Here is a 12,374-nt window from a genome sequence, read left to right on the forward strand (position 1 = left end):
ATTCTAGCTTAGTTTTTCAAAATATGAATAATGTTGTTCATCTGTGGGAAGAAATCCTTTCAAGTTCCAAAATGTAGGCCATGAATCTCTAACATCTGAAATATAAATCCTTGTTTTAATTCTTAATATATCTCATTTAAATTTTTGAGACACACTATTGCCAAATTTGCCCAGGTTAGCATGTAAATTCTTTTTAATTTTCACATCACCATTTCAATATTCAAATTTATTGTTAGAAAGCTGGGCACAGCATGACCAGGCATGGTGGCTCACGCCTGTAATCCCAGCACTTTGGGAGGCTGAGGCACGAGGATCACGAGGTCAGGAGTTTGAGACCAGCCTGGCAAATATGGTGAAACCCCATCACTACCCAAAATACAAAGATTAGCTGGGTGTGGTGGTGCATACTTGTAGTCCCAGCTACTCGGGACGCCGAGCAGAAGAATTGCTTGAACCCGGGAGGTGGAGGTTGCAGTGAGCCAAGACCATGTCACTGCACTCCAGGCTTGGCGACAGAGCGAGACTCCCTCTCAAAAAAAAAAAAAAAAAAAAGGAAAAAAGAAAGCTGAGCACAGCATTCCTTTATAGTTTACAACCTCTGTGTGTAGTTATGTGCCTTTGTCTTCTTTTACTTGCCTTTTATCTTTTATTCTTCACTAGTCCTTATGGAGGTATATGTACTATATTACTTCATCACCCCTTCTTGCCAAAGAACTAGCTTGTTTATTTTGTTAATCTTTTCTGTTTCTCCATTTTCTGATTTTATCTTTATTATTGCCTTTCTTCTACATTTTAAGGTTATGTTGTTTTGTTTTCTGTATACAACACTAAATTTCATTATTTTCAGCATTGTTTCTTAATATACTTAGGGCCACAAATGTCCCTTTGAATACTAGTCATAACTAGCTGCCAGGTCCTTAATTTTTCCAAGTTTTCTTCATTACACCTCTTTTTCATTCTTTAGCCCAGGCTAAATTAGTCGATTACATTCCAACCTACCTGGGCATACCTCTATTTTACATGACTCGTATGCCTCTTTGTTTGCTGTCAGACAAGATCCAGAGCCACCCTATCTCCTACTTGTGGTATAACCGTAACAATCTAGCATTTATGAAGAGCAACTTTGAATTGTTTAACTTTTAACATGTATACTTATTTTTCCCAATTAGATTGCAAGATGCTAGTGGGCAAGAATCCTATTTTATACTTCTGTGTCTAGCACTACGATCTGTGCAAAGCAAGTGCCGAATAAGTGTTGGTGGTGACGTAAACATTTTTACCTTAAGTTTCTCCAAATCTGGCCTCTCAATACTGACAACCTCTGCCAGCAGCTGGGCTTCTAGACCATCTTCTGTGACTGTGAAATTGAGGAGAGTTGTCTGAGCTTGTAATTCCGGCTTGTAGTGAGGATTTGCCAATTTTGTGTGAAGGATAAGGCGAAAGTTCTTGTGAAATTCGCATTCTTTATCTCCAATCATGATATACCTAAAGGGAGCAAAACACAGACTTTCAGGAGACTCCTATGACCCATAACTGATACTAAGGTGTCATTCCATTCCTGTATTCTTATAATGGACCTTGGCCAGAAGCTTAGGTGATTTAGAATTTTTCAGCTGCTCCCAAATTTCCTAAAGTACAGCAGGATCAGCAATCACCCACCAAATCTCTATATGATTTAGTTTCCTCATATGAGAAATATTGACAATAATAGTACTCACCTCATAGTGTCACTCTAACGATTAAATACAATCATATAAAAGACCTATAACAACAAGTAGTAGCTTTTATTATTATACAGTAAGTCCTTGATGTCACTGATAAACTTGCAAACTGTGACTTTAAGCAAAACAACATATGTAGAAACCAGTTTTACCACTGGCTAATTGATAAAAACAAGAGTGAAGTTTTTATGGCATGTTCCTGGTCACAAAAACATCATCAAACTTCTAACTAAAGGCCCCAAACACTTCTAATATTAAACACTGAAATAAATGTGAGCTACACGTATATTTAAAAAGGTTAATAAAAACAAGTAAGATAATTATTTACTCAGTTTTTGGTGCGTTAATGAGAAATGGTGGGCATAATGGCGGTAGGTTAAATTGAGAAATAAATGTGTACGAAGCAGAAAATCTTAAGCAGCACCTCCTACCACCACACAGTTCAAAAGCAATGACAGATCTGGCAGGCTTGAGAAGGGCTTTTGTACTGCAATGTTCAGTGTCGTGCATTTGTATGATTATCGTCTAATTTACAAATTTTTATTTGACAACAGTTTGTATTCACTCATTCATTCCTTTTCCAACCCACTGATTCCAGTGCAGGCTCATGGGTGGCTGGAGACTACCCTGGCAGCTCAGGGCGCTGGGTAGGAACCAGCCCTGGACAGGATGTCATCCCATGGCAGGGCCACTCACACACCACCCCCGTCACTCACTCACACTGGGACCATACAGACATTCCAGCTCACCTAACGTGCTCAGCTGTGGGATATGGGAGGAAACAGGAGGACAAGAGAAAACCTAGGCAGACATGGGGAGCATGTGCAAACTCCACACAGACAGTGGTCCCAGCAAGCAGGAAGTGATTTGTTTTTTTTCCCTCATTAACATTAAAAGGATGTTATTTCAGGGCCAGCTGTACTTTCTGTGATTAAATGTACATTAAATACTGCTATTCTTTAAGGATAAGATAAAATGTGTATGTATGTGTTTATGTGTATCTGTGTATATACGTATAATGCATCTTAAGTGCATATGTATTTAATATACTTATGTATGTTAAATAATGTATTAAAATATTTTACTTTTATAAAGATGAAATGTTAAAAACACATATATTCTTTTTTTCTTTGGGATAGTGTCTCTCTCCTTCACCCAGGCTGAAATGCAATGGTACGATTTTGGCTCACTGCAACCTCCGCCTCCTGGGTTCAAGTGATTCTTGTGCCTCAGCCTCCTGAGTAGCTAAGATTACAGGTGCACACCACCACGTCCAGCTAATTTTTGTATATTTTTAGTAGAGGTGGGGTTTTCCATGCTGGTCAGGCTGGTCTCGAACAACTGACCTCAGGTGATCCATCTGCCTTGGCCTTCCAAAGTGCTAGGATTATAGGTGTGGCCACCTTGCCCAGCCCAAAACACATACATTTAAAAAATTACTTTCCAATACTTTCTGCATTGGCTTCCTGTAACTGCAAATCCTTGGTTGCCTCAGGATTTTCCTCTGAAAATTATTTCTGTAAATAGTCACTAGGCTAATTCTATTCAAAGCTCCCAGCTTAATTCATGTTATTTTTTAAATTTAAGGGTACATAGTAATTGCATGTGTTTATGGGGTACATGAGATGTTTTCATATCGGCTTCATGGTCTCTTTCCTGCTAGGAACCTGCTGTGACGATCTAGTAAATTCTAATTTCTAATTCATGCAAGAGACAGAGAAGTCAAAACCACAAATACTGGAACTTCTCAAAGTGGCCTAAGCTGCTTAGAGTGAAACTTCTTATGAGACCTAGAGGCATGGGTGCAGCAAAAAGTCTCTTCTCAGTCTTCTATTTTACCTTACATATGAAAATTCTGGATTCTTCCTTCCTTCAGTGTATAAAATATTTAAATTGTATAGATATCACCATGACAGAAAATTAGACCCCAATTATTTTAATTGAAATTACTTTAAATAGCCATGAGAAAAAAATATTTATTTCCCATCTCATTGACTTCCAGGTGAGATGTTAATTCACTGAATTTGTCAGTTTTGAACAACTGGGTCAATTCTAAAGCAAAGACATTCTATCACATTCAGACAGGGCTCCTTTTTATCAAAATGTCACAATATTAGCAACAATTTTTAATCTGAGGAGCAATATCCAGAATGCCATAAAGTGGCAATGTTTTATGTGGTTCTTGGAGGATGTTTTATAATTATGTCTTGCTGAGAGATTAGGTCTCTTTTGTCTATGGTAAGGAAAGTGCCTCTGAACCACTGGCTGTGTTATTTGACTGGAAACATTTTTAATGAGACAACTGGTTTTAACGTGTGAAGACTATTTAAATATTATAATTTTCTTACATTACTAAAGCTTTTGTTGCCTGAATATGAATTTAAAATCCCAAAGAACTGATCAGACCTATGACCTACTGTCTTCATCTAACTCTCAAATTTTGTTTTCCCTGCAGAGTGATCTTACACCGGCAACAAAAACCTTCCGAGTTGTTGATTAAGTGTCTAAACTTGAAAAAATTCTGACAAATAAGCCACTTTTGAAAACCCTGTTAGTTGAATGGTGAATTTATTCACTTTATTCAGTTTGGATTTGTTTTTACCTTGTCAGTATCTCTTACTATTTAACTGTTTTTCAAGAGGAGAATAAGCAACTCAGTTAGCAACCCTCTTCTGTCCCAGCCAGTCCCTTTTTTTGTTTTGAGACAGTCTCGCACTGTCACTGAGGCTGGAGTGCAATGGCACGATCCCGGCTCACTGCAACCTCCACTTCCCGAGTTCAAGCTGTTCTTCTGCCTTAGCCTCCCGAGTAGCTGGGATTACAGGCATGTGCCTCCACGCCTGGCTAATTCTTTTGTATTTTTAGTAGAGACGGGGTTTCACCATGTTGTCCAGGCTGGTCTCAAACTCCTGACCTCATGATCCGCCCCCCTTGGCCTACCAAAGTGCTGGGATTACAGGCATGAGCCACCGCATCCGGTCAGCATCAACTTTTAATATACTGATTTATTCTGTCATCTGTTCAGCCAATAAATATGTATTCAGTCATGTTTCTACAATTTGATAGGCATACAGGGATCAAACATCTGTACAAGTGAAAGGCGGGTAAAAGAACTAAATAAATATTTCTCCAAAGAAGAAATGCAAATGACCAATAAGCATATGAAAAGATGCTTAATATCATTAGTCATTAGGGAAATGCAAATCAAAGCCATAGTGAGGTACCACTTCACACCCATGAGAATGACTATAATAAAAAAACAAAGACAGTAACAAGTGTTGGTGAGGACATGGAGAAACTCATACACTGCTAATGGGAATGTAAAATTGTGCAACCACATTGGCAAACGGTTTGGCCATTCCTTAAAATTAGCATGGTGTGGTGGCGTGCACCTGTAGTCCCAGGTACTTAGGAGGCTGAGATAGGAGGATCACCTGAGCCTTGGGAAGTCGAGGCTGCAGTGAGCTGTCATCAGGTCACTGCACTCCAGCCTGGGCAACAGAGACCCTGTCTCATAAATAAATAAATAAATAAATAAATAAATAAATAAAATAGTTTAAAAATCCAAACAATGAAATATTATGGAAAAACCCACAATTACTTTTGCACCAACCTAATATTTGGCCATAGAATGGAATGAAGTATTGATATATCCTATGACACAAATGAAACCTGAAAATGTACAAAGTGAAAGAAGTCACAAAAGATCACAAAAGATATTACATGACTCCACTTATGTGAAATGTCCAGAACAGGCAAATACAGAAAGACACAGGAATTTCAATTCTAAAACAGACTGTGCTGATGGTGGCCCAACTCTGCGAATATACTAAAAACCATTGAATTACACACTTTGAGTGGGCAAATTATATCATATGTGAATTATATCTTGATAAGGATGCTACCAAAAAAATGGAACAATTATCAAGAGGTCAAATCATTAACATTTGGGCTTTTATCAATCTGTAAGTTACCATGCTAATACAGTTTCTCAGAGGTTCATGCTTGTCTTTTGAGTATAGCAATGTGTATCACAGGATGATCTTGTTTGATAAGGACACCTTTCTAAATTAACCTGCCTCTTTTGACTGACAATTTAGTCAAGTATGTCTACAACGGAGAGCATCATCAAAATTTCTCCTATTATTTGAGTTTCCTCTTTCCAAGGATTTCCAAAATGATCTCATAAGTAGTTTTGAGAAAATCTCTGTTAGTGCTATTCACTGTATAGTTCACTGCTAGTTCTGTTGACTCAGCTTAACTTTGGCATTTGTATGATTGACTTTTTAAAAAACTATTTGTAATTGACACATAATTGTACATATTAATGGGGCCCCATGTGATGTTTCAATACATGTATACATTGTATAATGATCAAACCATGATATTCAGCATATCCATCATCTCATTGATCATTTCTTTGTGGTGAGAATATTCAGAATCCTCTCTTCCAGTTATTTTGAAATATACACTATAATATTGTTTACCATAGTCACCCTACTGTGCTATAGAACACAGAACGTATTCCTCCCATCTAACTAAAAACCACTGAATTGCACACTTTAAGTGGGCGAATGGTATACAGTATGTGAATTATATCTTGATAATGGTGCTACCAAAAAAAAGTAACAATGATCTGTTAAAACGATCAATGGGCAATTTTGTAACCATTGACCAATCTCTCCCCACCATCCCCTCTCCTTTTCCCTCCCCTGTCTCTGGTAACCACTTTTCTACTCTACTTCTGAGATCAGCTTTTTTAGATAAAAATGAATGAGATCATGCAGTGTGTGTCTTTTTATGCCTGACTTATTTCACTTAACATAATGTCCTCCAGGTTCATCCATGTTGCCACAAATTACACGATTTTATTCTTTTTTATGACTGAGTAGTATTCTATTGTGTATATATACCACATTTTCATTATGCATTCAATTGTTGATAGGCTGATTCCAGATTTTGGCTAATGTGAACAATGCTGCAATAAACATGCAAATGCAGGTATCTTTTTGACATGCTGATTTCATTTCCTTTTGATTCATCATAGTAGAAATGCTGGATCTTAAGAACTGGTAGTTCTTAGTTTTTTGAGGAATCTCTCTACTCTTTTCCATAATGGCTACATCAATTTACATTTCCACCGATGGTGTAGAAGCATCCCCTTTTCTCCACATCCATTCTAGCCATTGTTAGTCTTTTTGATAATATCCATTCTAATTGGGGTGAAATGATATCTCATTGTGGTTTTGATTTGCATTTCCCTGATAATTAGTGATGTGGAATATTTTTCATGTACCTGTTGGTCATTTGTATGTTTTCTGAGAAATATCTATTCAAGTCCTTTGCCTGTTTTAAAATCACGTTCTTTTTTTTGTTGTTGTTACTAAATTGAGTTCCTTACATATTCCGGATATTAAGCTCTTGATTGTCAGAGACATATTTTGAAAACATTTTCTCCCGTTCTGCAGGTTGTCTCTTTGTTGGTTATTTCCTTTGTTGTGCAGAAGCTTTTTAGTCTGATGTAATCCCATTTGTCTATCTTTGCTTTTGCTGCCTGAGCCTCTGAGGTCTTATCCCAAAAATCTTTGTCCAGACCAATGTTATAAAGCATTTCCCCAATGTTTTCTTCTAGTAGTTTTATAGTTTCAGGTATTACATTTAAGTGTTTCATCCACTTTGACTTTTGTCATTGATGAGAAATAGGGGTCTAGTTTCCTTTTTCTGCATGTGGTTATCATTTTTCCAACACCATTTATTGAAGAGACTGTTCTTTCCACAATATGCATTCTTGGTAACTTTGTTGAAAATCAGTTGGCTATAAGTGTGTGATTTCTGGGTTTTTTATTCTGTTTCATCTGTCTGTGTGTTTGTTTTTATGCAAGTGCCATGCTCTTTTGGTTATACAGCTTTGTAGTATACTTTGAAGTCAGGTAGTGTGATGCCTCTAGCTTTGTTCTTTTTACTCAAGATTGGTTTGGCTATTTGGAGTCTTCTCTTATTCCATATACATTTTAGGATGGTTTTTTCTATTTCTGTGAAGAATGTCACTGGTATTTTCATAAGGATTATATTGAATTTGTAGATCACTTTGGGTAGTATGGACATTTTTACAATGTTAATTATTTCAACCCATGAACAGGAAATATCTTTTCATTTGTTTGTGTCCTCCTCCAATTTATTTCATCAATGTTTCATAGTTTTCTTTGTAAGGATTTTTCACCTCCTTGGTTAAATTTCTTAGGTTTTTTATTTATTTGGTAGCTTTTGTAAATGGAATTGCTTTCTTGAATATTCAGATAATATTGGTGTATAGAAACACTACTGATTTATGTATGCTGATTTTGTATCCTACAACTTTACTGAATGTGTTTATTAGTTCTAACCGTTTTTTTTTTTTTTTTTTTTTTTGAGGAGTCTTTAGGACTTTCTATGTATACAATCATGTCATCTACAAACAGGGACAATTTGACTTTCTCCTTTCCAACTTGGATGCCCTTTATTTCTCGTACTTACTTCTGCCTAGAACTTCCAGTACTACACTGAATAGAAGTGGTGGAAGTGAGAATCCTAGTCTTGTTTCAGATTTTACAGGAAAAGCTTTCAGTTTTTCCCTGTTCAATACGTTAGCTGTGGGTTTGTCGTATATGGCCTTTATTGTTTTGAGGTATGTTCCTTCTATATACAATTTGTTGAGAATTTTCATCATGAAAGGATCTTGAATTTTATCAAAGTTTTTTCTGTGTTGATTGAAATAATTGTATGTTTTTTCACCTCGATTCTGTTAATGTGATGTATCACATTTATTGATTTGTATATGTTGAACCGCTCTTGCATTCCTGGAATAAATTCCACTTGGTCATAGTGAATGATCTTTTTAATGTGCTGTTGAATTTTGATTGGTCTTATTTTGTTGAAGATTTTTATAGCTATGTTTATCAGGCATATTGGCCCACAGATTTTTGTGTATGTCCTTATCTGGTTTTAGTATCAGGGTGATGCTGGACTCAGGTTGGGTTTGGAAGAACTACTTCTTTTGTGTTTTTTTTTTTTTTTTTCCGTTTTTCTTTTTTTGGAATAGTCTGAAAAGGATTGCTATTAGTTTTTCTTTAAATGTTTGATAGAATTCTGCAGTAAATGCATCAGGTCCTAGGTTTTTCTTTGACGGGACACTTTTGACTATTGATTCAACCTAATTTCTCATTATTAGTTTGTTCAGATTTTCTATTTATTCATGATTCAATTTTGATAGGTTGTACATGTCTAGGAATTTATCCAGTTCTTCTACATTTTCTATTTTGTTGGTATATACTTGTTCGTAATAGTCTGTTATTACTGTGGTATCAGTTATGTTTTCTTTTTCATCTCTGATTGGAAACTTTTGAAAATTTTAGTCTAAGTAGAGGTTTGTTGATCTTGTTTATGCTTTTGGTTTTTTTGGGACAGCATCTTGCTCTGTCACCCAGGCTGGAGTGCTAGACTGGTGTGCAGTGGTGTGATCATAGCTCACTGCAACCTTGAAATTCTAGGCTCAAGCTATCCCCCTGCCTTTACCTCCAAGTAGTTAGAGCTACAGGCATGCACCACTATGCCTGGCTAATTTATCTTACAATTTTTAAAAATTTTTGTAGAAATATGGTTTCTGTTGACCAGGTTGATCTCAAACTCCTGTCCTCAAGCGACCCTCCTGCCTTGGCCTCCCAAAGTGTTGGAATTGTAGGTGATTTTGTTTATCTTTTCAAAAAGCCAACTGTTTTGTTATCTTTTGTCTTTCGTCTCTATTTTGTTATTTCTATTCCGATCTTCATTACTTCTTTTCTTCTACTAATTTTGGGTTTAGATTTTTTTTTTTTTTTTTTTTTTTAAGATCCTTGAGGCATAACCATGGGTAGTTTGAGATCCTTTTAATTTTTTGATGTAGGAATTTATTCCCTCTTAGAACTGCTTTTGCTGTGTTCCATAGGTTTTGGTATGCTGTGCTTCTATTTTTCTGGTTTCAAGAAATCTATTTTAATTTCCTTTTTTGACCCATTTGTTGTTTAGGAGTACATTTTTTAATCTCCAAGTATTTGTATAGTTTCCAAAGTTTCTCCCGTTATTGATTTCTACTTTTATTCTGTGTGGTCACAAAAAAGACTTGACATAATTTCAATTTTGTAAAAAAATTGTGTTGGGACTTGTTTTGTGGCAAAACATATGTCCTATCCTGGAGAAACTTGCATTTGCTGATGAGAAGAATGTATATTCTGTGCAATTGGGTGCAATGTTCTGTAAACATCTGTGAGGTTCATTTCGTCTACAGTGTGGTTTAACTCTGATGTTTCTTTCTTGGTTTTCTATCTGGATGTTCTGTCCATTGCTGAAAGCAAGGTGCTGAGGTTTCCTATTATTATCGTTTTGCTGTATTGACTGACATTTAAATGAAATTTCAAGAGTGAAGGTTTCAAGTAATTAGGGCCTAGGGTTCTCACAGATAAGCGATACCAACATTTATACTCATTTGCATCTCTACAATAAAACTTATATTTTAAATACACCTCTGTGTACATTCTGTGATTTTTTTTCTTTTTGAGGTGGAGTCTTGCTCTGTCACCCAGGCTGGAGAGCAGTGCTGAGATCTTGGCTCAGTGCAACCTCTACTTCCTGGGTTCAAGTGATTCGCCTGCCTCAGCTCCCCCCCGCCCCCAGTAGCTGGGATTACAGGTGTGTGCCATCGTGTTGGGCTAATTTTTATCTAGTAGTAGAGACGGGGTTTCATCATGTTGTCCAGGCTGGTCTTGAACTCCTGACCTCAGGTGATCCATCCACCTTGGCTTCCCAAAGTGCTGGGATTACAGGCATGAACCACTGCGCCCAGCCCATCCTGTGATCTTTTCATTGCCACTCTACCTTGGGTGGAATTCATTCCTCCTCTTGTGGAGAGTCTCAGAGAAATTCCAGGCTGTCACCACCTTCCATCATTTCAGGTTGTTTGAATATTTCCTCACTTGCTTAAGAATTTTCACCAGGTTTATGTTCATACTTCACAAACTTCCTGTTTCAACCAGTAACATATATTCCCCAATGAAAAGATAATTTATACATTCCTATAATTAAAAATTAAACAAATATGAAATGTAAATTTAAGTCAAGAACACTGAATCAGAGAAGACTAGAATTTTTGTTATTGTTCAAGGGGACAGTTCACTGTCATGGGATTAGGAACTGTGGTAAGAAGTCAGGTTAATTTAGAGATTTGTGTGGTATGTGTGTATGTGTTTGTGTTTATGTGTGTGTATTCACATATGCACGAGAAGCAGCACAAACCACCAGCAAGATGATTAACTTATTTTTTAAAGTAGCAGGTGTTCAGGCTTCAGTGAGAAATCCCTCTAGAGCAGGGGTTGACAAATTTCCCTGTAAAGGGATCAGAGAGTAAATATTTTAGGCTTTGTGGGTCATATACATCTCTGCCATATATTCTTCTTGTTTCCAATCCTTTAAAAGCATTCTTGGCTAGCCATTCTTGGCTCCTGGGTTGCACCAAAACAGGCCCCTTGTTCAGTGCCACTCTAGAGGATCACATTGGCTAATGGTACTAGTGTAATCTCTTCTCAGAGCAATAGGAGCTAATTTTTCCAATTAGCCACAATGTATAACGATGCTCTTTCCTCTAGGCTTTCAAGAATAAATGTGTGAGACTAGTCATCAGGAAGCATGAGGTTCTCAGACACAGATTGCAAATTGGATAAAGAGTCAAGATCCATCAGTGTGCTGTATTCAGGAGACCCATTTCACGTGCAAAGACACACACAAGCTCAAAATAAAGGGACGGACGAATATTTACCAACCAAATGGAAAGCCAGCCAAACTAAGCTTCATAAGCAAAGGAGAAATAAAATCCTTTACAGACAAGCAAATGCTGAGAGATTTTGTCACCACCAGGCCTGCCTTACAAGAGCTCCTGAAGGAAGCACTAAACATGGAAAGGAACAACTGGTGCCAGCCACTACAAAAACATGCCAAATTGTAAAGACCATCGACACTATGAAGAAACTGCATCAACTAACAGGCAAAACAACCAGCTAGCATCATAATGACAGGATCAAATTCACACATAACAATATTAGCCTTAAATGTAAATGGGCTAAATGCCCCAATTAAAAGAAGCATGAGGTTCTCACACTTTTGCTTCTGTGTGCAAGTGACAGAAGCTTTTTTTTTTTTTTTTTTTTTTTTAGATGGAGTCTCACTTTGTCACCCAGGCTGCAGTGCAGTGGCGCAATCTCAGCTCACTGCAAGCTTTGCCTCCTGGGTTCAAGCAATTCTCCTGTCTCAGACTCCCGTGTAGCTTGGACTACAGGTGCCTGCCACCACACCTGGCTAATTTTTGTATTTTTAGTAGAGATGGGGTTTCACTTTGTTGGTCAAGCTGATCTTGAATCCTGACCTCAGGTGATCCACCTGCCTCAGCCTCCCAAAGTGCTGGGATTACAGACGTGAACCACTATGCCTGGCCAACAGAAGCTTTTAACTGGTTAAATGTTTAATCAAGTATCTGAGTTAACCTCCATAAGATGCTTCATGGATGACTTCCTCCCTCTGTGTCTCTCTTGCATATCTACATATACCCTGAAGCATTCAGAGATTCCAGTTTGAAAAGCAGAAATGCATCTG

The 12,374-nt window shown here is 37.2% G+C and overlaps 1 protein-coding gene across 1 annotated transcript in view; it reads right to left on the reverse strand.

Annotated features, from left to right (window-relative positions):
- The window catches only part of DNAH11 (dynein axonemal heavy chain 11), a 373,548-nt gene that overhangs the window by 56,772 nt on the left and 304,402 nt on the right, over positions 1-12,374 (reverse strand). Inside the window, exon 66 of the mRNA XM_077996991.1 lies at positions 1,281-1,485. Coding sequence (XP_077853117.1) covers positions 1,281-1,485 — 205 coding nt within the window. The remainder of the gene's footprint in view (positions 1-1,280; positions 1,486-12,374) is intronic.

Source organism: Macaca mulatta, chromosome 3 (assembly GCF_049350105.2).
Source record: "Macaca mulatta isolate MMU2019108-1 chromosome 3, T2T-MMU8v2.0, whole genome shotgun sequence".
Taxonomy (NCBI): Eukaryota; Metazoa; Chordata; class Mammalia; order Primates; family Cercopithecidae; genus Macaca; species Macaca mulatta.